General features: G+C 46.8%; 1 protein-coding gene across 1 annotated transcript in view; it reads left to right on the forward strand.

The window, feature by feature from the left end:
* The first annotated feature begins 5,023 nt into the window (after nt 1-5,023).
* The window catches only part of DNAH1 (dynein axonemal heavy chain 1), a 73,100-nt gene continuing 56,678 nt past the window's right edge, over nt 5,024-21,445 (forward strand). The window contains exons 1-14 of the mRNA XM_067002902.1: nt 5,024-5,273; nt 5,844-5,916; nt 8,283-8,457; nt 9,552-9,708; nt 10,551-10,683; nt 11,641-11,802; nt 12,330-12,582; nt 13,804-13,961; nt 14,771-14,982; nt 15,995-16,293; nt 17,319-17,469; nt 18,040-18,233; nt 19,575-19,800; nt 20,577-20,696. Of these exons, the coding sequence (XP_066859003.1) occupies nt 5,064-5,273; nt 5,844-5,916; nt 8,283-8,457; nt 9,552-9,708; nt 10,551-10,683; nt 11,641-11,802; nt 12,330-12,582; nt 13,804-13,961; nt 14,771-14,982; nt 15,995-16,293; nt 17,319-17,469; nt 18,040-18,233; nt 19,575-19,800; nt 20,577-20,696 (2,523 nt within the window). The 5' untranslated portion in view covers nt 5,024-5,063. The remainder of the gene's footprint in view (nt 5,274-5,843; nt 5,917-8,282; nt 8,458-9,551; nt 9,709-10,550; nt 10,684-11,640; nt 11,803-12,329; nt 12,583-13,803; nt 13,962-14,770; nt 14,983-15,994; nt 16,294-17,318; nt 17,470-18,039; nt 18,234-19,574; nt 19,801-20,576; nt 20,697-21,445) is intronic.

Consider the following 21,445-nt stretch of genomic DNA (forward strand, 5'->3'; position numbering starts at 1 on the left):
ATGCGAGCAGGGTGAGCTCCTTCCTCCTGCAGCCCCTCGTCTTGCTGGGTGTCTGCCCATCTGGTGGTCGTTATGTTCTCCAGGGACACATCCCATAGGGTTATTCAACCAGTCCCAGGTGGCATGACCCAGAAGATGTGATGGCTTAGGATGTTCACGGGTACATAAACTCATCTGTAAATAACCCCAGGGGCTGGCAGCCCTGGGAGGCAGAGGCTGGTGATAGCTTGGTGGTGGTGGCCTCTGCTAGTGGTTCTGTGGTGTCTCTGTGGCAATGGTGGCTCTGTCACAGCCCTATGGCAGCTCTGTGGTGACCCCATGGTGGCAGTGGCAGCTCTGTTGTGGCAGTGGTGGCTCTGTGGCTGTGAAGGTGGCCCTGTAATGGTGGTGCCTTTGTGGCAGCTCAGTGATGACAATGGTGGCTCTGAGGTGGCTTGAAGTCAATGATTGCTCCCCTTTGGTGGTAGTGGCATCTCTGTAGTGGCTTTTTGGTGGCAGTGGTTCTTTGGTAGCAGCAGGGACTCAGAGGTGACTCTGTGGTAGCCCTATGGTGGTGGCGGGCACTCTGTGGGGGCAGCTCTGAGGTGACCCTATGGCAGCACCAGTGGCCGTGTGGCACTGGCTGGGGGGGGGGGGGACTCTGCGGTGACTCCGGCGGCAGCGGTGAACCTGTGGCGGCGGCTGTGCGGTGCCAGCTCGAGCGGTGCCCCCGGGGCCCCTGTGGCGGCCTCTGTGGCGGCCCTGCGGTGCCGGGGGCAGCCCGGGGAGGGGTGGGGCAGCGCGGCCGTTGGCAGCAACGGCCGCACGGGGCCGCCACACGGACGAGCCCAAGCGCCCGCGGCGGATTCCGCCCCCCGGCAGGGACCCTTGGCGCCCGGCCCCTCCGTTGAGGACGAGACCGGCGGCGGGCGGCCCGGTGCGTACCGGCCGCCGGGCAAGCCCCGAGCCCGGGCTGCGGCCGGGGGAGGCGGGGAAGGAGCGGGTAGGGCAGCGGAGGGCGAGAAAGGGATCGGGACGGTGACAGCGTCCCCCGGGCGGTTTCCAAGGCGCTGCGGACGCCGCCCGGGTTGGCTTCCTCCGCCTGGCGCTTGGCGTTCCCCCAGCCGCCTGCGCTGGTGCCGAGGCCCGGGGGCTGCCCCCGGCCCGGCTCCGGGGGGCTCGGAGCGAACCGGCCGTTGTGGGGGGCTCGGCTGAGGCCTTGCGGGGTGCCCCGCCGCGCCCAGGGGAACAGGCTGGTGCGAAACTCCGAATTCCTTTCAGCTCCCTTTTTAAAGCAGAAGGAGGGTTGGGGCAAGGGGTGGCGTTGAAAGAGGTTTGTTGAGAGCTCGTCGACTCGCCTGAGCTCAGAGTGTGGGGCTTAAATTAGAGCAAAAAAGAGTTTCTGCACGGCGATGTCTGATGGTGTCGTAGCTGGGGTTCTGGCTAGCAAGAGATAAATAGATTTCAGATTAATGACTGTTAGGTTTCGATCTACAGCTTTGCTTAGGGGGTAGCTTATTTTTAAGTACTCTTCTGTTGCGATTTTTAGGCCGGTTTGAATGTTATTTGAAAGAAAAGAGGCTTTCTTAGAGCATTTTGTTGAAGCTTTGCATCAAAGAATAGAAGTAGAGGCAACAGATCAAAAGTTCTTACCAGACATTGAAAAAGACACATGGGAGTTTTTCTTCTCAGATACGTAAAGCCTGGATTTACTGAGAAATTGTAATTACAGTTTTGCCACGATGACACACAGACGCTGTAGCTAATGTTGTGTCAGCAGTGCCATTAGAATATGCTCTCATTTTGAGTAGCTCAATTTAGCCCAAAACAGCGCACCTGGTATATCTAGGAAACACGCTTTTCAGGTGTGAGAGACCCTGACTGAGCAGCTGGGGAAACGTGCGTTTTGGCAGGAAAAAGGTTTTCAAAGCTTCTTGTGGCTAAAGCTGGGAGGACTTGAGGCCAGGCGGGTGTTTGCCATTGCAGGGAGGTGCTCCTGGATGCCGGGGATGAGGGGGATTTTGGTGTCTGTGGAGGACCTGCTTTCAAGCAGAAACCTTCAAAGCTCCCCACATCTCATCGCTTTGCAGTGAGCTTGCTTGCTCAGCTTTGAACCTCGCCTTGTCAGCGGGCAGCTCTGGCCCTTGGGGGCTGAGGGAAGTGCTCCAAATGGGAAGGCAGAGAAAGCTGCAGAGGTGGCGGGTGGCTGGAGTGTGACACCAACAGGGCTCAAGCCAGGTTTGCTGCTTTTCCAGCATCTCTCCGACAACAAAGAAATCTTCAAGTGCCGGCTGTTTCACACTGTCTGAGGTTGCTGTAGCAGATCTGGCTGAAATCTCAGGCAGCCGACAGACTTGACAATCCACGCCAAGTCCTCCTGCCCACGGATGGGAGCTCGGGGTCACCACAGGATGGAGATTTGGGAGGACATCTCCGGAGCCTGGGTGCTGTTCCTCTTTCTGGGGGAGCTAGAGGCTGGGGAAGAGCACGATGCTCCACAGTAAACCCCTTGGCACAGCATCTAGGTTGAGCGAAAGAGATGGGGTCTCTCTTTTTCTTAAACCAGCGTGGAGCCCGTTCCTGGGAGCTGGGTGGGAGCACCAAGTCGTGTGCTGGGAAAGCTCCTTGGTGGTGGTGGGCTGGCTGGAAAGCAGCATTCCCTTTGTGTTCAGCAGTTCTCCATCTCTGTCAGCTGTAGCATGCTCAGACAAGCTGTTTCACTCATCTGTCTGACAGTAAAACATTGGAGGCCTGGTTTTGTTCTTTAGTTTGGGTGGTATGTGTCAGTTTTGTGTCAGCAGTTACAAACACCGGGCCCTCTCTCGGTGCATCTGCAAGAGCGTGACAGGTGTTTTCAAGCTGGACACCGACTAGGGCTTTGATTAACTGTGAGAAAAGGGCTCAGGAGGGACTGCACAGAGGTGTGAGTGAGTACCTAGGGAGCAAAGCAGTGAAGAGGTAGCCCTGCTGTGGGTAGGCTTAGTGCATGCTTTCTCTGTCTTGGGTGCTTGGCCATAGCTTGCAGCAGCCTGGCTGTGGGTTCTGGGCAGATATTGCCAGACCTGCTAAAAGGAGCATGGGCTAAAGGTTTGGATGAACCTTGCCTCTTGGAGATAGCTTTTTTGAATTGGTTGGGTTATGGATTCTGGTCCTAAAAGGTAAAAGCACAGTGAGTCACACTGCTACCTCCGCCCCTTCTCCCAGGAGGGATGCTCAGGTGATGAGGCAGGAGAGCCGCAGCAGGGCTCGTTCCGCATTGCTGCTGTTCTCTGTGCCAGTGCAGCCGGCAAGGAGTCCAGCAGCGATTCATCAGGAATCCTTGGATCTTGGCTGATACCAATCAATCCTGCTGGGCTGCTAAAATAGATGTGGCCAGAGCATAAAATAGCTAATAAAAACAAAATCCTCCATGGAAAATTCATTCTTCAAGGTATGAGGTTCCAGTTGCCATGCCAAAGAGAAGCTGAGAGAAGGATTTGAGATTTTTCTAGCTTGAAGGAGGGGAGAGAGTATTATTGATCTCATCTCCCAAGCCTCTGCAATCTGTTCGTTCACTCCGTGTCACTTAAAGGATTCGCATCATGGTAACCTTGATTTATTATCCGATTTCTTTTTTGATTCAGCCTCTCAAAATTGTGCACTGGCGTGAACCTACAGTAATAAACCCACACAGTCATTCCCTCTTATCTCAGGCGTGCATGTAATGCTTTCTCTGCTATGTGTACCTGATTCATTCTTGCAGACAGACAGCAAGGTGAATTTTAGAAAAAAAATCTGATCCAGAGTGTAGGCTGGGCACAGTTTTCACTCTGTCGAAGAGCAGAGCAGAGGGCATGGCAGGAAGGGGCAGCGTGTCGTCACCTCACAGTCAGAGTGGGACCAGACAGGTACACACCAGCAGTGGCCTACAGGAGCAGGTGAGATCTTTCTAAGGATTAGCTGCAGCGAGCCAAACGACTCCCACTCAGCATCCTGCTGCGGCGGCTTGGCCTCTAGAAGCAAGCGAGGCAGGTGCGTGAGTCTTAGGAAGGGTGCAGGATGCAAATGTACTCACGTAGGGCTAGGTGAGGACTCCGGGTCTAGCCCTGAGCAGGAAGTGATGAATAAGCCATATCATGGTCAGAATAGCATCGAGAGACTCTGCAGAGGGCTTTGACTCATAATTTATAGGAATAAGCTATGCGGCTATGTGTGCATGGTTCTGTCAGCACATGTGTGTACAGGCTGGAGGGGTTTGTGTTACTTTAGCTGTACTAATTAGTGACACCAGTCATCTCTGTGTTTAGACAAGCCTAAAATCAAGGGTTGCATTATCATCATGCCAAAAGTCCGAGGGCTGCTCTTAATTAGTTTCTCTCAGTGCATGAAGGTTTTTATAAAATATAGCCATGCAGCTGTGATACTTGCCTGGACTTGCAGCTCCTGAAGTGGAAGAATAGGAATTATTTGTGAGCTGAGATCACCAGCAAAATTATCCCCTGCAGGAGGATAGGGAGGGGAGCTTCTGGCTATATTTTAATATTCGTCAGGCAATACTTAAACATCTCTCCTGAATTATTTAAATGAAAGAGTCAGACCTCACATTGGAGTCGCTGTGTTGGTATCTAGGCTGTAGCCTACTCCCACTGGAGTCAAGTGTGACAAGGTTTTTAAGGGGGTTTGGTACAGCAAAAGTAGCACTTCTGTTGTAGTCCCAGTTTACTCAAATCCTCCTGGCAGCCTTCTGCTTGTTGCCACAGATCCGGGAAGCCCCTGCTGCTTCAGGAGAGCAGCTTTTCATGTGCATACTGTTGGCTTTTCCCTCCAGAACCCATGTGGAATAATAGAATGTTCTCTTTCCCCAGGGTTAGTGAGCCAGCCAGCCAGCCATGTGAGACCAATGCCCCCCAGGTCTTGAAGGCAGCACTTGGTACCAAAGCAGGGGGCTGAACCTTCCTTGTTACCCACTCATCTTCTTAGCAAGCCAACGATATCCAGCACAGTGGGGGGGTGTGGAGGAGTGCCAAGGATGGTGTTTAACAGGCTCGATGTCTTTTTGCAGTAGCAAGCCCAGGGTTGCATCGCAGCATTGTTCTCCTTGGAAGATGGATAAAGCAACAAAGGATTTGATGAAATCTCTGGGTAGTAGACCCAAACTTCCCTGTACCAGTGATGCGGCTTCATCCTTGGACAGCAGCCCAAGAATGAATTTGTTGCTTCCCGATAGCTGCAACAAGAAGGCAAAAAAATACTCAGCCTTTAGACAAAAGACTTACTCTGATGTCATCACTCCAGGAGCCTCCAGCATCTCAGGGGTAAGTGCAAAGAGCAATTCTTTTTCTACCACTGACCTTAAATGGAAAAAAGTGTACCTATGGTGCACCTGGTGTGGAGAAATACAACTTTCATTCCAGGTCCTAGCCCTTCACTTTGTTCAGAGGCTTTTGTGCAGGGCCTTGACCCTTACAAAGTAAAGCCATAAGGCTCTTCCTGATCACAGATGTGCTGCTCTCCTCAGTGGCCGGTGCCGTCTCGGTCCTCATGGTGCTGCTGGGTTTAGGATACCAGCGCAGCAGGGCAGACCAGACAGAAGATATCTGGAAGTAAAACCCTGGTGACTGCCTGCCTCATCAGTCCACATTTTAAGTTGACTTCAGGCTGCACTTTGATGACAAATCCCCTGCTTCTCTGTCTGTTGGACTGAGGTTCCCAGGGTCGTGTGCCTCTCTGAGCCTTTTCTGACTTATTAACAGTCTCATTTGTCCCTAAAGCTCTGGTAAAGTGAGTTTTATTGTCTCACCATCTCTTCAGACACCTAAGCCCACCCTCCCACTGTGCTATAACTGTGCTCTGTTATCTCTGACACTTCCGTCACTGTATTTCAGGATGTTTCTGCTGCCCCTCGTATGTACCATGCTTTAGTAAAACAGGCGGACCTCGAACAGCACACCCCTAAAGGTAAATATACTGAGAGGAAAGGTGACGTGGCAAGAAGCAGAGCCATGAGCCTTATGGGTGCTTGTACTGAGTGTGCCAGGAACGAGGCTGATCATTATAGGTTAGTGCACTGCTTTCATTCTCCTCTCTCAGCCAGGAAAGGTGCTGAGCTGCCTGAACGTCCCATAAAAATGAGTTTCATGTAGAGGTAGAGCAATGTTGTCTGTGTGGGTGGTAAAACCATGCTCCCTTTTCTCCTGGATGTAGCTACCCCCAAGGTTCTGGGTGGCGTGCATTGCTGTCCATGGGAGTTTGGTCCCAAAATCCCATGTGGAGTTTGGCATATGGCATTCAGCAGTGCCATATGCCGGGAGAGTGCTGAGTTTACGTGCGTTGTCGTTGGGTGTGGAGCTGGCAGTGCCCCTTCCCTGGTTATGCAGAGCGGTGAAATGGGACCTGCCCTCTAAAACCATATTGGGGATCTGGGTACTGTAGCCAAAATCATCATCCTCTCTCATTTATTCGTTCTGCATCCAAGTGCGCCCCCGAGTGCCTTGTTCTCTCTTTGATGCAAGGGATCATTGTGCATACTGAGCTGCTGGTCCCACCTGCGTACGAGAGCTTCTTGTCTCATGGATGCTCAAATACAGGCACAGAGCATAGCTGAAAAGTCTGCTGGCACTCTCCCTGCCCCTACAGCATTCCTGGGGGTATGGATCATAGGCTGGCAGCGAGTGGGGAGAAAGTGTGCATTAGAGAGGATTTTAGTCTTAGAGAGATGGTAACTATATATACACCACTTTCCTGTGCTTAGAAGTGACATTTATTTTCATGAGTGAGGACAAATGATTGCATCCTCAAGTGAATCTTGACAAGACAGACTCATCCCTAACAAGTGCAGACAGATCTCTATTTATGATCTGCTGCTTCTTCAAGGGGGAAGAAGCTATCAGGCTGGAAATGTAAATGCAAATGAAACACTGAGTATTGACATAAATAGTTGATGGTGCACAAAGTGCCATAATGGATGGTGCGGTGGATTTTGCAACAATGGAGTGACAAAATCGCAACAGCTGTGCTCCCTGACAACAAATACAAATCAGGGCCATTCTGCAAAGACCCCAAGTGAGAGATGTGCATGAGGCTAAAGGAGCAGTAGTAAACCCTCTGCATTTTAGGGATTCCTCAAAATTATCATAAGCTTGTATATTGATATGGACAGTGCAAATGTTTAGGATCCTGTTTATTCCATGTGAGGAGTCCTTCCTAAGAGAGGAGAATAGAGGGAGGAGTCAGCTGTCTTCTTGAGTCCCTAAGCAGGCAGTGTACAGCTACAAGGGTGCTGTCGGGGTCCGCTTAAGAAAGGCAAACAAATGACCTTATTAGAGGACCCTCTCAGGGTCAGGAAATGTCTGTTTTCAGCGCTGTTGGCTGCTCTACGCCATTACCTTGAATTCAAGGGGTCTCAGCCCTGATGCAGACAGAAGCACGTGTTGCAGGGTGAAGGACTGGGACCAAAGCTTGACTTCCACAATACACACTGAAGAACCAGAACCTTAAGTTTCTCCTTGGTCAAGTGTGAAAGTTCATCAGATGAAAAGCTCTCATTCCACCAAAATCTATTTTTTGGCTCAGCGTTCAGCTCTGTCTAGGGAATAGTGCTTTTTAAAGCTTGCATGCAATTACTTAATTTAGGTTAAGCTTCAAATTCCCAGTTTGCTGCTGTTCTATTATTTGCAGCTTGTTTAGCTATACAAACAGTTTGGTTTATTTATGGAGTAAATGACATGGTTTAATTTCAGCCAATTCTTGGAAATGCATACTTTTTGCTTAGTCCACGTTTCCATTGAGAACATTTGGCTGAGTTGTGAGATTGTTAGCTCTTTAACCCATTTTTTTCTCACACCACTGCTGATGTGAGTAGGAGGTTTGCTTGAGCAAGCTACAACTGAACCTTGCTCTCAGAGCAACCTGGCAAAACAGGGGAATCCCACCCTTTTCTGAGACTGAGGGAAGCCATGCACTAGAGACAGAACCTTGCCCACAGTCACGTAGAAAGTCTGTAGCAAAGCTGGGAACGGAACTCCTCCAAGCCAGGTCAGTGCCCTGCATGCTAATAAGGCTCATTAGAGTCAGTCTCAGGCTTCTTCTGTGCCATCATTTTAATAGTAAAAAAACGTAATGACATCTTGCATTGGGCAAAAAGATCTTCCATCTCCGAGGCATTAAAGTTTGTTTCCCCTTTGCCTGTTTGATTTCTCTCTCACGAATCTAGTGAAGCAACTTCTGCAGATAACCCGATAGATAGCACAGTGCTCCTGTGTGTGTGGATATAAAGTGGAGTGATGTCTGGTGATTTCAGATATTTACTTCTCTTTGTCTCTTAGTCACAACCTTCAAGATGCCTGAGGACTTTGAAAGTGTCCTGGATGCGCAAGTGACTGGACCAACCACTAAGAACCTCATCAAGTCAGATTTCCCAGTAGAGTCATTTAAGCCCAAAGTGCAGATTGCCTTCCAAAGGCTTCCAGGGCAGTGCCCTCAGAGGATTGAAGCAGAGAGGTATGTAAGCAGATAGTGGCTAAAGACTTCATCATGGAATGGGCTCAGCAGGTTAAGGTGTTGATTCCTGCTTTTATGAGCTGGCATATAAAAAATCCCTAGGAAAATACTGTCTTGTAAGGCAGTGGTGTCCAAAAGGCAGTGTGTGGACCCCAGAGGGTGTACAAGACAATCCACTGAGGAGCAGTAAGAGAATATTTTTGTACCATTAATAAATAAAATTAAAAATTTAAAATGGTGTTTATTTAATCTTTCTCATCCCTTTTTAATTTATATTTTTGTTTGTTTTGTAATGTATGTAATAGTACATGTATATAATTTGTAAATAAATAGACATGTATGGGCTAGTGTTAAAAACTTTTTACTGATAGAGGTGCATGATCAGAAAGTTTGGAGACTACTGCTGTATGGGTTTTGTATCACTTCTGAGTGCTCAGACTGCACTGGTAACTTAGAATTAGACTTAAATAATCATCTTTGCGATAAAAAAGCTTCTCAGTTCCTGGTTCTTCCTGGCCCCAGTGCTCCTTGCAGTTCTCCTGCTGCTTGTCCCTGTCCTGCCAGTTGAGCCAATTGAATTGTGGGTGTGGGAGTTCTTGACATCAATGAGGCAATCCACATTTAAGGGAAAAAAAAAAAAAAACACCCACCAACTAGTAAGTCATCTTGAAGAAGAAAGCAAGCCTTGCTGCTGGAAAAATTATGTAGAACAACCCTGGTAGGATCCACAAAGAGTGGAACACGTGTGCACTAGGTCCCTGAGAGTGCTCTGTGATCCAGCAGTTCTCTGCCATTGTGAGGCTGATCCCCACAGCAGTTGCTTTGGACTGAAACCAGATGCTTTTCCGCATTGGCTCAGCTTGGTGTACACAGCTAACTGTGGCAGTTATTGTTGGCAACGGCAGTAGGCTGGCAATGGAGCCTCCTGCAACCCTGCTCTCAGTGTGTCAGCTTGTCAGATTTTAAAGCTCTGATGACCTCTTATGCCTTCTGGTAAGCCCGCAACATCCCGGTGCAAGGATGTGCAGAGTTATAGGTATGGGAGCCCTTCTAGGTGCTTTAAATGGTTATTTCTCCTATCCAATTCAAAACAGGAGAAGACGACTATATCTCAGCTTCGATATTGCTCAGCTCTTGGCCAGTGAGGGGATAGACTCCAATCAGCTGATGCCAAGGCACCATGATTCTGAAAATATGCTAACTATTGAGGAGAAAAAAGATCCTGTCTTTCCTACCTACCTCCCGCTAAAGGTAAGAAAACACATTTAGCACTTGTGGTCTCATTGCTTATACCACAGGATGTTTCTGAGAATCACAGGACGCTTAGCTGTCACTGATATGACAAGGAATAAAGCAATGCTTTGGAGCACCGGGCCCTGACGGATATCTACATGATGGTGAGCATCTTCCACAGGGCATCCTTAACTTCCATTAGATCCTCATTGAGGATGTTCCACATTGTCATGTGTGTGTTCAGATAAAAGGTATTGTTTCATGTTTCCTTCTGGATGCAATAGTCAACAGTATTTTTGTATGGAACCTCTCCAGGTGGTGGCCTCTCCCTTGGAGAGGACTAGAGGTGCAGATATTGCTCTTTGGGAGAAGACTGTTGATCAAAGATCAGCACAGCTTTTGTGCCTTAACTGTTTTTACTTTTTGTAGCCTGATTAGGAACTGCAAACTTCTACAATTTCCTCACGAGGGGGAACAGAGGGGCAGGCACTGATCTATTCTCTGGTGACAGTGATACGGCCCGAGGGAATGACATGAAACTGCATCAGGGCAAGTTCAGCTTGGATATTAGGAAAGGGTTCTTCACTGAGAAAGTGGTGGGGCCCTAGAACAGGCTCCCCAAGGTAGTAGTCATGACAGCAAGCCTGTTGGTGTTCAAGAAGTGTTTGGACAACACTCCGACATATGGTTTGATTTTTGGGTGGTCTTGTGTGGAGCCAGGAGTTGGACTCAATGATCCTTGTGGGTCCCTTCCAACTCAAGATGTTCTGTGTTTTACTTCTTCTTTCATTAAATTTTGTACCAGGTATTTTCTTCTTTCTGAAACAAGACTTAATTTCACTCATGCCCTGGCTTTTTAGATATTTGACAATGAAGAGTATGACTGTCGAACACCAGAAGAGTGGATCTCACTAGGACTGGAGCCAGGATGTCATGATAGAAAGCCAGTGCCTGGAAAAGCACTTTTACCTACAGATGACGTGCTGGGACATGGTAAAGCTTGAATGAGTTACTGTTCAAGTGAGGCAGTGCTAACAATTATGGGCCCATTTCACAGAAGGGAACGTAGATTCTGATGAATGTAGCTCTGAACAGCAGAAAAGCAATAGCTCATTCTGACTAGGTTAAAGCAGAGCAAGAGACCAAGGATCTCGATGACTGTCAGTCCTGCCCTAGACTGACTGTTTGCACATTTTATAAATAGCCTCTGATTTTTACCTTCCTGTTTCTGTGCCTGGAATTCAGTACAGTCAAAATTTTGCTTTATTGATACGTAGGCTGAAGTTAGCTTGAACATATTATGTTCTGCCTGGATTTCAGGAAAGATCAGAAGTCAAGTGTAGTTTGCAGTGAAAATCCAAGGGGTAAATCTGGGGTATATTAAATGACGTGAATGTATGTTGTTTTCTTGTCACCCAGAGCCTTCCCAATGAGAAGACATTACTAGGTACACCTATAGTGGAGTCCAGTTGTGACTGCAGCTCCTATCAACACATATGCACTAGCTTTAGAAGCATAGGAGCTGGCACGAGTACTGACTGCAGCTCTGGAGTAACCTCCGGAGGCTTGGCTGGCTGCAAAACCAAAATGTCTAAAAGCTAAGCTGTGTAAATTCTTGGGCAGCCAGCATGTGATGACTGATTTCTGCTTGCTGTTTGTGTGCAGCTGCCCTGGGGAACACTACACCTGATCACAACCCAGAGGAGGGAAATGGAGGGCTCTGGTGTTGCAAACAATTGGCAATGCTGAACAGTGAGACCTGAGTTTGTTATTTAGCTGATCACAGCAGAAATGAGATTGACAGACTGAAGCTAGTAAATGGATTTGACTGTAGCCGTACCACTCTTATCAGAAAAGTGCTTGCTATAGCCCTCTGGAAAAGGGCTAAAAATCCCCTAACCCGTTAGTTAGAAAAACTAACCATGTTTTAATCCTTGATTCTTCTCTCAGAGGACCCCAAAAGCCAGAAGTTAATTTACAAGTGGATTGATGTCGGTGTTCTGGATTATGACAAGGAGACAAAGCTTTACTTGGTCCATAAGAGAGATGAAAATGGGATGGTGCGTGATGAAGAAGGGAGACCCATCCTCAATGGAGGAAAAACTCCAGAAGGTGTGTTTCAAGTAAGGCTTTTGGGGATCTGGCATATATTCAGAAAGCCAGTCCACTACCCACACTAGTCCTAAGCAAAGATGGGAGGGATGTTAAGAAGTCATTTAATCCTCTCCCTGATACCACTTTTGACATGTCTGTTTAACCTGTCCTGAAAAACTTCCAGATGAGAGAAGTCCATGCCTCATTTTGACAACCTATTTGAGGGCTTCCCTGCGGAGATGCCTTTGCTTTTTCCGTCTCTTATCTTTCCTGCCTTTGTGACAACTTAAATATCGGTCTTTCTGGACCAATGTCATTTTGAAGGGGTTGTGGACAGATTAAAATGAACTTGCACCTTTTGAAAGGCTTGGAGATACTGCTAATTCCGTGCTCCTTGCTTCTTTCTTTCCTCAGAATTGGTCCCTCATTTTGATCTCCATTAAGCCAATGCAGTTACATTGTCCATCAAATGTTGTCAGCACCACAAGCCATTCTGAGTTTTGTGTTCCCTGTAGACTTTTGTAAACTTCACTTTCATTTCCCAGGAAGAGCCCCACTGCTGTCGTGTCAGTACTGGGTGCCACGAGTTTGCTTGCTATTTCTGGCTGAAGATCCTCGAGTGTTTGCACAGCGGGTAGTTTCTGCCAACAACTTGCGTGAAAAGACACAGGCACTGATGCTCTATCACCTGTATGTGGACTGCATGCCCACAGATGGGCTAAATAGCATCAGCGAGAAGAGCCTGGGGAGAATGAAGCTGTGGGCTCTGCATACTCCCAAACTGAAGAAGGAGAGGAGGTAAAATATCGAGTACATGTCCTGTGTCTCAGCCTTCAGCCCATTACCGTTGTAAGGCTTCACAGGGATACAAAGTGGGTGGCAGTTGAGGCAGATCCTGAACAGCCAACTCATAGCCTCATTTGGTTTCCAGCATGTGCACATCTCTTGCCCAGAATGTCATCAGAAGTAGGTAGGATGGGAGGCCCAGTGACTGTGCAGGATGGGGTAATCTGGGTGAAGGAGATAGACTTCACGTGCAGATCCACTGAGCCATGCTTACACATGCAGTTAAGTGGCCTTCAACAGCAGAAAGTTGGACAGAAATGGCCTGGTTGACCTTGCTGTCTCCCTGTGCTTCCAGTGCACAGATCAGTCATTTTTGAATTATTTGCAGACCAACTGCCTCCAGAGAGTTGGCTGTTTTTTTCTGGTGACAATTCTACTTGTTAACAGCTCCAAAAAGCAAATCAAAAGATCTGCACAGGGTGAAGCAAACAGAACGTGAGATCTCCACCTGGATATAGTCGAGTGTCTCTCTGAGATGTAGTTCATGTCAGGAAGGCGTTTTAAGAGTTCCTGGGTTGATGAATCATGAGCCATTAGTGGTTTTGCTGAGAATCAGCCATGACTGATTGCCCTGCTCAGGAAGGTGTTAGGGTCCATACAGTCCGCAAGCCTAAACAGAAGTGTAGGAGAGTAATTGGTCTCTGTGAACAGAAATATAGGCACAAAGAAAAGTACTATGTGTGCCTGAAGTGAAAGATGATGATGATTTCCTAGGGTAAGCAGAGCAGGTGTTCAGCACTTATACACATGTTCTGGCTAAGGAAGCTAACATCAAGAGGTGTTCAGCAGGAGGCAGTTGGGAAGATGCTCCAGATAGCCCTGCTTCTCCGGAATTGCCAGCTGGCTTCCTCAGCTCTTTGTTATTAACCCTCCCCTCTGTAATGCTTCTCTGTTTGCATGCCCCCAGTAGAGATTTTGCTTGGATATGAAAAGACATTTGAGAAGACTGCAGTCCTACTTCTAGGTTCCCATTTACCTCCATCATTAAATGTCGAGTTGATAGCTTTGATGGCTGTTCTGTTTTCTGCACAGCTGTGCTAATACATTTAGCAGTAAGTGAGCTTCTGGGTTAGCAGATCCAGGAGTGAGTGAAGGATACATCTTTCATTAAAGCTACAGACACACTTCTGCTTAGACATAGTGGGTTATCATTGTTCCCGTGTCTTGTAACAGAGTGTTAGACTGTATGGGCTGTCTGGAGAAAGAAGTGAGATTAGACTATGAGCGCACCATGAACAGGATCATCTTTGACAAAGTCGTCACTTCCGAACCTCAGACGTTTTCTTACGTCACCCTGCCAGACAAAGAGGAGAATAAAGTACCAGAGAAAGGTATGGGATGCAGCGGAATAGTTTGAAATTGGTGTGCTTATAGGACGTCTGTCTATGATAGGTTTTATACTTTATTACAGAAACTCTCAGGTTCACAATGATGATTAGGGCTCATAAGGGACAGCAGGAAGAGATGATATGAGACTTTTGAGTATGCTTGCTCTTCTTTAGAGTGTATTTGCATGTTCATGTTATCTCAGTATAACACATTACCATCCGTCAGCTAAGCTGCAGTAAGTCTGCACCTTTAATGGCACCAAATGCATGGCAGTATAATTAACTGTCTTTCACTCTGCACTATGCTAGGGCTGGCTGCCTTCTATTTGCTGTGCTCAGCTGTGGCATACTTCAGGTGTGAAAGAAGTCAGGCTCTTTTATGCCCTCACACTGGAGGGAAATGATCACAGTAAAAGGGATGAGGGGAGGGGTACTTTGTGCACTAAAATCTTCCAAAAATTGGAACACCTTGAGGTGGTTCAGAAGTAGCTTGAGATGATCCAGCTGTGTTCTGAAGCCTCAATGAGAAGATTCCACAAGTCCTATGTTCTTTGTCTTGGAAACTTCATGACTCAGGAATGTCAGGGACCAACAGTCCCTCAGCTCCTAATGGGAGGCTGCAGAATGTCTCTGCTGCAGGGCAGACACTCTTTCATTCAGCCGTGTGATGAAACTGCTTTCATGATAAGGCTCATGCACTGGAGAAGAGTCCTTTTCACAAGCCCTACCCTTAAAAGGAGCTGTACTCTTCCTCTGTAACAGAAATTGAGTTGCTGTTGCAAGTAATAATGTGTTCTTTTGTTTGGTGCCAGGGCTCACCTGCATCCCAGACTACCCTTTTGGCAAACAACAAGCAGACTTCAATTTTGTCTCACTCCTGACCAAGCCAGAAGTTATCCTTGTGCTTGCACAGGTTCATGAGGAGTGCAACAAGGCAGCTACCATATCTCTGTTTAATTCAACCTTAGCCACGCATGTCAGCTTGAAGGAGTTTGAAGAGATCCAGATCCAGACCTTCACCCAGGTGAGGGAAGCCACAGGCCCCCTAGTCAGCCTCAGCCAGTGCTGTCCATGCTCTTAGTTCTGTGTTGAACAAACAGCCACACAGGGCTACACAGCCCCTCCTCTTCCCTCCTCATCTTCTGCAGATTACAGTCCTGGCTGGCACTTACAGGTTTCTAGTTTGTTTTTTTTTCCCCTATCCCTTCTGCTGCAAGGCACAAGATTCTTCCTGAAGCACTCGTGGGGGTAATGCTTTTCTACGCTCTGTTCTTTATGTACTTAATTAGATTACTCTGCTTGCACTGTCAATAGACAGACTAGGACAAAAAATTGCAACTCTGTACTAACTCTCACCAGAAGATTTTTGTGCTCTCTAAATGAGGACAGCACTTTGCACACTGGGTATGGCCATGCAGAGTAGCTACACATCTTACCAAGGGTTATGCAGTAAGTCAGTGGCAGAGGGCATGTGCCAGTCCTTCCCAGTCCCATGCTGTTTCAGCTAGGCAGTGCTGTCGTCCACTCGGTGACTGAGAGTGTGTTATCGTACACAAGCAGCAGCTGCCTGTGGAGCAAAAGTGACACTTGGTGGTATTTTAATAAATTAAAACACTGCAGGTTGCTGCTGCCCTTGGTTGCTTCCCCCCTTTCTCCTCACTTGTCAAGAGAAGACAACGTTATGTCCTTTACTTGCTCATCATACTGTCTACACAACTTTTTATAAGGGACCCTGACACAGGCAGCTCCAGGGATACTGTTCTATAGAAAAGAGAACAAAAAGGAAAGACTATGTATAAAAAGAAAGAATAGAGCACTCCTGCTTTTTCATATCAGGCTTTATTTTGTAGGTCTTTTGTCAGTGAAGATGTATAGCAGGTCTTCAGTGCCACAAGTGTATGTATGGATTTGTGAGTTACAGTACTAAACAGTTACTTTTCACAGAGAAAAGTCCAGCAGACACAGCAAACCTGGCCATACTGTTTTCCTGTCAGCCCTCAGAGGATTACACAGCTTGCTTTGTTTATTTGCCCTAGGTTCAGACATTTCTCAAGGATACTTGGATCAATACTCTAAAGACTGCAGTAAAGAGCAGCCTGAGAAATGCAGGCAAAGGCTGGTACAACCTGGAACAGAGCAATTGGGATATCTACCAGATGTCCAAACTACATAAGCTGATGAAGCGCATCAAATTCATCATGCAGGACTCTGTGCGCAGTCTGGTCCAGAAATCACTGGTCAGCTTCACTCAGCTTTTTCTGGATGCTTGCCATAGTGTCCTGAATTGCTCAGAGGACATGGAATGGGGAGATGACCTCATCAATAGTTCCTACAGGTAAGGAAGGGAGAGAAAAGAAGGTCAAAGGGTGGAAATAGCATAAAAGTGCCATTGTCTTTCAAATTACTGTTTTGCAAGCAAGTTTTGAGCTGTATGGGAGCTTTAAGCTGGGCTGTTTTCTCCAGCCCTCCATCTGACTGAGACCATCTGTGAGACCAACACATAGCTTGCTGCTCTGTTAGTACAGCTTTCAAGTTGCTGATTTAATGATGTGAGGCACCCCAACAGAAGCAAGGTCTGCTACCTTTACATCCTGTTCTAAAGATTAACCGCTTCCAGCATCCTGGAAGGAGTGAGTAATTACTGCTAACTTCTTTTTGGAGCCCAGGAAGAAGAATACCAGGAAGCATTATGGGCGCTAATTCCCCTCGTTCTTGGGTTAAAGCCCAGGATTAGGATCTGTCCTGGGATCTCTAAGGAATACCAAATTCAGGCTGTCATTGTGCCTAGGTTTTTTTTTCCCCCTGGAGTATTGATTTAAGGATTTCTGTCCTTTGTGGTATTAAAAAACGAAGGCTTAGAAATTGAAAACAGGAGGAAAAGAAAAAAACCTGCCACTCACATGAGGCTCTTACTAGAGACCTTGTAATCAGTGGAAGTCTTTACACTGACTTCAGCTGATCCTGAGCTGTGCTGCTGACGTGAGATTGGGAGATACTCGATATAATTTCCGGAAGGCATTTTAGAGTATATTCGAGATGCTGAATGTGGTTCTTCTGTAAAGCTGCTCCAATTCTCAACATAAGGTTATGTCTTTTGGGGATCTCGGTCATGATTGCCACTTCCTTCTTAGGCAGATGAGAGGTCTCAGTTCCTTCTTAGGCAGATGAGAGGTCTCAGTGTTTTTACAAAACGCTGCATTCTGAAGTTACCCGTACCTTCATCTGTACGGATCAGTCCTCCTTTCCTCTGCTTTCATCTGCTATGCAGTAGGCAATTTTAGTATCAACACCACTGCGATATAGTTGTGTGCTGTTTTCTCAAAAAACATCTCTGTTCTTCCTCGTCTCTTCCCACTGCAGGCCTCAAAGGAATCCAATCTTTGTAATAGACCTTGTCCTAGATGACGGTGGTGTTCATTTCAGTCCCTCTCTGGAGAGCTTTGAGGAGTCCCTCCTTTCTCTGTTTGACAAGGGAATACTGGTGACTCACACTGTCCCACAGCTGGAGAAGGTAACTATTCTGCATCAGCTGTGATCCAGCTGTGCACATCTCCCCAGCGCATTGCAGCTTGGCGTAAACACCCACAAGCTTGTACTGAGGGAGAGAGCTGCAGAAGTAGGTAGCTAGGAATCCAGTTTAGTTAATTCGGGCACAGTGCTGTGCTAATGCAGCTCTGTTCTAACAGTGTTTCTCTGTGCACTGCATCTCTGTAACTATTCTGCATGGTTTCTCTCTCTTCTTTGGGTGCTGCAGGTTCTGTGGAGCCGTGTCCTAAGTAGCCTGCTTGTCCAGTGCGCATGGCAGCTAGTAAAAATAGATTCATAAAGGAAATAGCACCTTTTCCAGTGCCATTAGCGTAGTACAGATCTCTTCTGCATATGCATCCTTCTCCCTGTTATTTTGAAAGACCCGTCTCCCTAGATCTTCCTTCTTTGGGGAATAGCTTAAAACTGATAAAACAATTCCTGACACAACTAAGGATGGTCTGCATGACTTCCAAAAGAAGCTGCCTCTCCTGTTGGGGCCACAGCTAGCTCTGCTAGTCCTGAAAGACCTCTCTTCTTTCTCTTCCTCTTCCAGTATGTGATAGAGAACATACTCATCACGGGCACACCTTTGCTAGACTCAGTGGGCTTGCATGAACCAGAAGTGGAAGAACTACGTGAGACTCTGTGGTCTGCCATTCAGAAGACACTGATCCTTCTCCAAGCCTATGCCAGGAAATACAAGAAGTTCCTAGAGCTCAATAACAATGATATCCAGTACTTGCTAAAGTAAGTGGTGTCTCACAGGGGTGCCTCTGACACAAACACGAGACTTTTTTGAAAGCTTTTGAGGGGATGTGTGTGAGAATGTGGGACCTGATTTGAGCCCCCAAATGTGTGTGACATGTCTCAGATGTTCATATGTTAGATCAGACATCCATCAGAGGCAGCCTTCTGCCATGGGCAGTGGTCCGTGCTTTCAAAGGAAATTGATGGCGGCAGAGAGAATTTCTTTGTACCTCTGACAGCAGTCACATTCCTGACATGTTTGTAAGTGTAATTGGAGATATTAATGGCCCTAAAAATGACTCATCCTGTTTGAAAATCTAATCAGCATACTTGACTCTGACTTCAAATAGTGTCTGTTCAGGCTGATAGCATTCTGTAGAAAGTAATGTTTTCTTTTGTTTCAGCCTCGTTGTTTTCACTGCCAAAACTCCTCTTCACACCTGTGCTGTCCTTTACCCTCCAGTTACTTTAATGGTCTTTTTCTGGTGCCTTTTGTTTTTTCCAGTCAGTCCAAACCGTTGAACTGAAGCCGTTTTTCTTTTGTTATTACAACTACAGAAATTTACAAATCCCATCTAACAAGTTTGTGTCTTCTCAGAAAACGTTGCTTCCTAATCTTGCCCTGTTTACACCAGTGCTTTCATTTTGTCTCTCCCTTTCCTCTTGCCTTGATACCTCTCTTATCATTCTTCCACTCCCTTTCTACAGTTAAATTATTTTTTGCATGTTTTCCTATCATCACACCTGTTGTGCTCTAAAATCCATTGCAGAGTTGAATCTGTCCCTTCCCTTTCTCCCCAGTAACATTATCCAGCTACAAACCAATTTGATGTCTTGTATGTGTGCCTTCTGTAACTGGGGGCCTGTCTACCTTGCTACGTGTGCGTGGCTGTAACGCAGGTAGGCACAGGCAGCCTGGCTTCCTCTGCTTGGAGGTGGAAGCTGTAGCAGTGAAGACAGTACTGCAGAGCCTTCTGAGCAGGCTGGTCACCCATCAGTGGACTTACCTCTGCTAACATGGTGGACTTTACACCAAAGCCCATGAGACGTCTTTGCTAGCGCTCATGTACTTTACTATGATATTAAAAACACCCCTCACGTCCTATGTGGACAAATCTACAGCTGTAAGGTCTAGAAGGAGTTGACTGCCTTTCAGTCTGCATTTGCAAAAGTTGCATGCATTCAAACAGATGTATGTTTTAATAACTGTGAACACACACATCATTCATTTCATGTGTTGATCATTTAGGTGGACATGTCTGGACATCCTTCAAGCAGCAGGGATGTTCAAATAATTTTAAGGTCTATTTTACCTTTTTTTGTTGATGTTTTTACTTACAGAGACTACCAAGAGCAATGTCCATCTGCTCAGGATGTAATGACCATAGTAAACACACACTTGTCTGAAATGGAGAATTTGGACAACTCTCTGCCTACTTCTATTGTCATTGGTCCCTTCCATGTCAGCGTGGAAGGTGTTAAGCAAAATTTGTCCAAAAAATACAAAGCACTTGCCACTTCCATGTTGGACTTACTGGCTAAAAATCTCCATTTGCAGGTGGAGAATGTAAGTTACCTTGTTCCATATTGCCTGTCAGTGTCCTGTCTTGTCGTGCTTTTGAAGTCAGTGTGTTTGTGGGATGGCCAAGAGACAACAACTGAGGCTTAGTTATTGAGAACATTCTAAACGTTGCATTGGAGTTATTAGTTAAAAAAATGACAAGAAGGGTGATGTGCAGACTGTTGAATATATTACGTGCCTGAAAAAAAATCTGTTGAGATGCAAGTTGTCAATACCCTACCGTCTTATAAAAAAAAAAGTATCTGTGGATTGAAAAGATCTGTCTGCTAGACAGCTGGCAAATCCTTTTCATTGCTCTGAAGATAACTGAAATACAGACAGTTGCATCTTTCAGAGGTTTGTCTAAATCTGTTTTCATCATCATTTCAAACATATACCTGCCATTCCTCTTCCTCTTTTTTTTTTTTCCCCCAACCTCTTTTCACTCGACCTCAGATGAGGTGGGTGGAGCAAGACTGTGGAAAGAAAAAGAACGGCACTGTGTACTCATAACTGTAGACCACCTTCAGAGTGGGAAGTGGGTGGATCATGACACATTTTACAGTTTGACCATTAGTGATTAATGACTTGATTTTTAAAAGGTGTTGCTTACCTCAGTTTTGGTTGGCTCAAGTGGGGGGTTATGAGCTCAGTACCGTAGCAACCTTTGCCATTGCTTATTTATGGAAAAGATCAGTCCTCAGACTGATGAAGCTTGGTAGCCCCATGCTGAAGCTGCAGACCTGTAGGGGTGCTCTTTTCTTTGCTGTGTCCTGTTGCAGATCTGTGATGCATACAAAGCCGTCAGCTTGAAGATGCATGAGAAACCAAACAGTATTGAGGAGCTGGCAGAGCTGCGGGAGTGGATGAAGGGAGTCCCTGAGCAGCTGGCTGTGCAGAAGGTAGGGCAAACTCTCCTCATGGGCAGGGTACACCCAGGGGAGTAAGGAGAAAACTTATCGGTGCGATGTATGGGGTCTCAGAAGCATAACTCCACTCTTTTTGCGAATATGTCAATGTATGCAAGACCGTAAGATTCCTAGTTATTAGATTTATATTTTTAAATATATAACATTAATGTAAATAGCTACATCAACAAACCTAAAATAGCAGTTTAAAATGTTGCCCCCTGCAGGGGCGTTGGAACTAGATGATCTTTGAGGTCCCTTCCAACCCAGGCCATTCTGTTCTATCTCTGTTCCCAGAGAGTGGTGGTCAATGCCTCTATGTCCAGATGGAGGCCGGTGATGAGCGGTGTCCCTCAGGGGTCTGTCTTGGGACCAGTGCTTTTCAATATCCTCATCAATGACATAAATGATGGGATCGGGTGCACCCTCAGCAAGTTTGCAGGTGACACCAAGCTGAGTGGTGCAGTCGATACACCAGAAGGAAGGGATGCCATCCAAAGGGACCTGGACAAGCTGGAGAAGTGGGCCCACGTGAACCAAATGAGGTTCAACAAGTCCAAGTGCAAGGTGCTGCACCTGGGCTGGGGCAATCCCAGGCATTAGTATGAACTGGGAAAAGAACTCATTGAGAGCAGCCCTGCAGAGAAGGACTTGGGGGTTCTGGTGTATGAGAAGCTCGACACAAGCCAGCCGTGCACATTTGCAGCCCATAAGGCCAACCGTATCCTGGGCTGTGTCAACAG

The sequence above is a fragment of the Anser cygnoides genome, chromosome 10, assembly GCF_040182565.1.
Source record: "Anser cygnoides isolate HZ-2024a breed goose chromosome 10, Taihu_goose_T2T_genome, whole genome shotgun sequence".
Classification (NCBI taxonomy): Eukaryota; Metazoa; Chordata; class Aves; order Anseriformes; family Anatidae; genus Anser; species Anser cygnoides.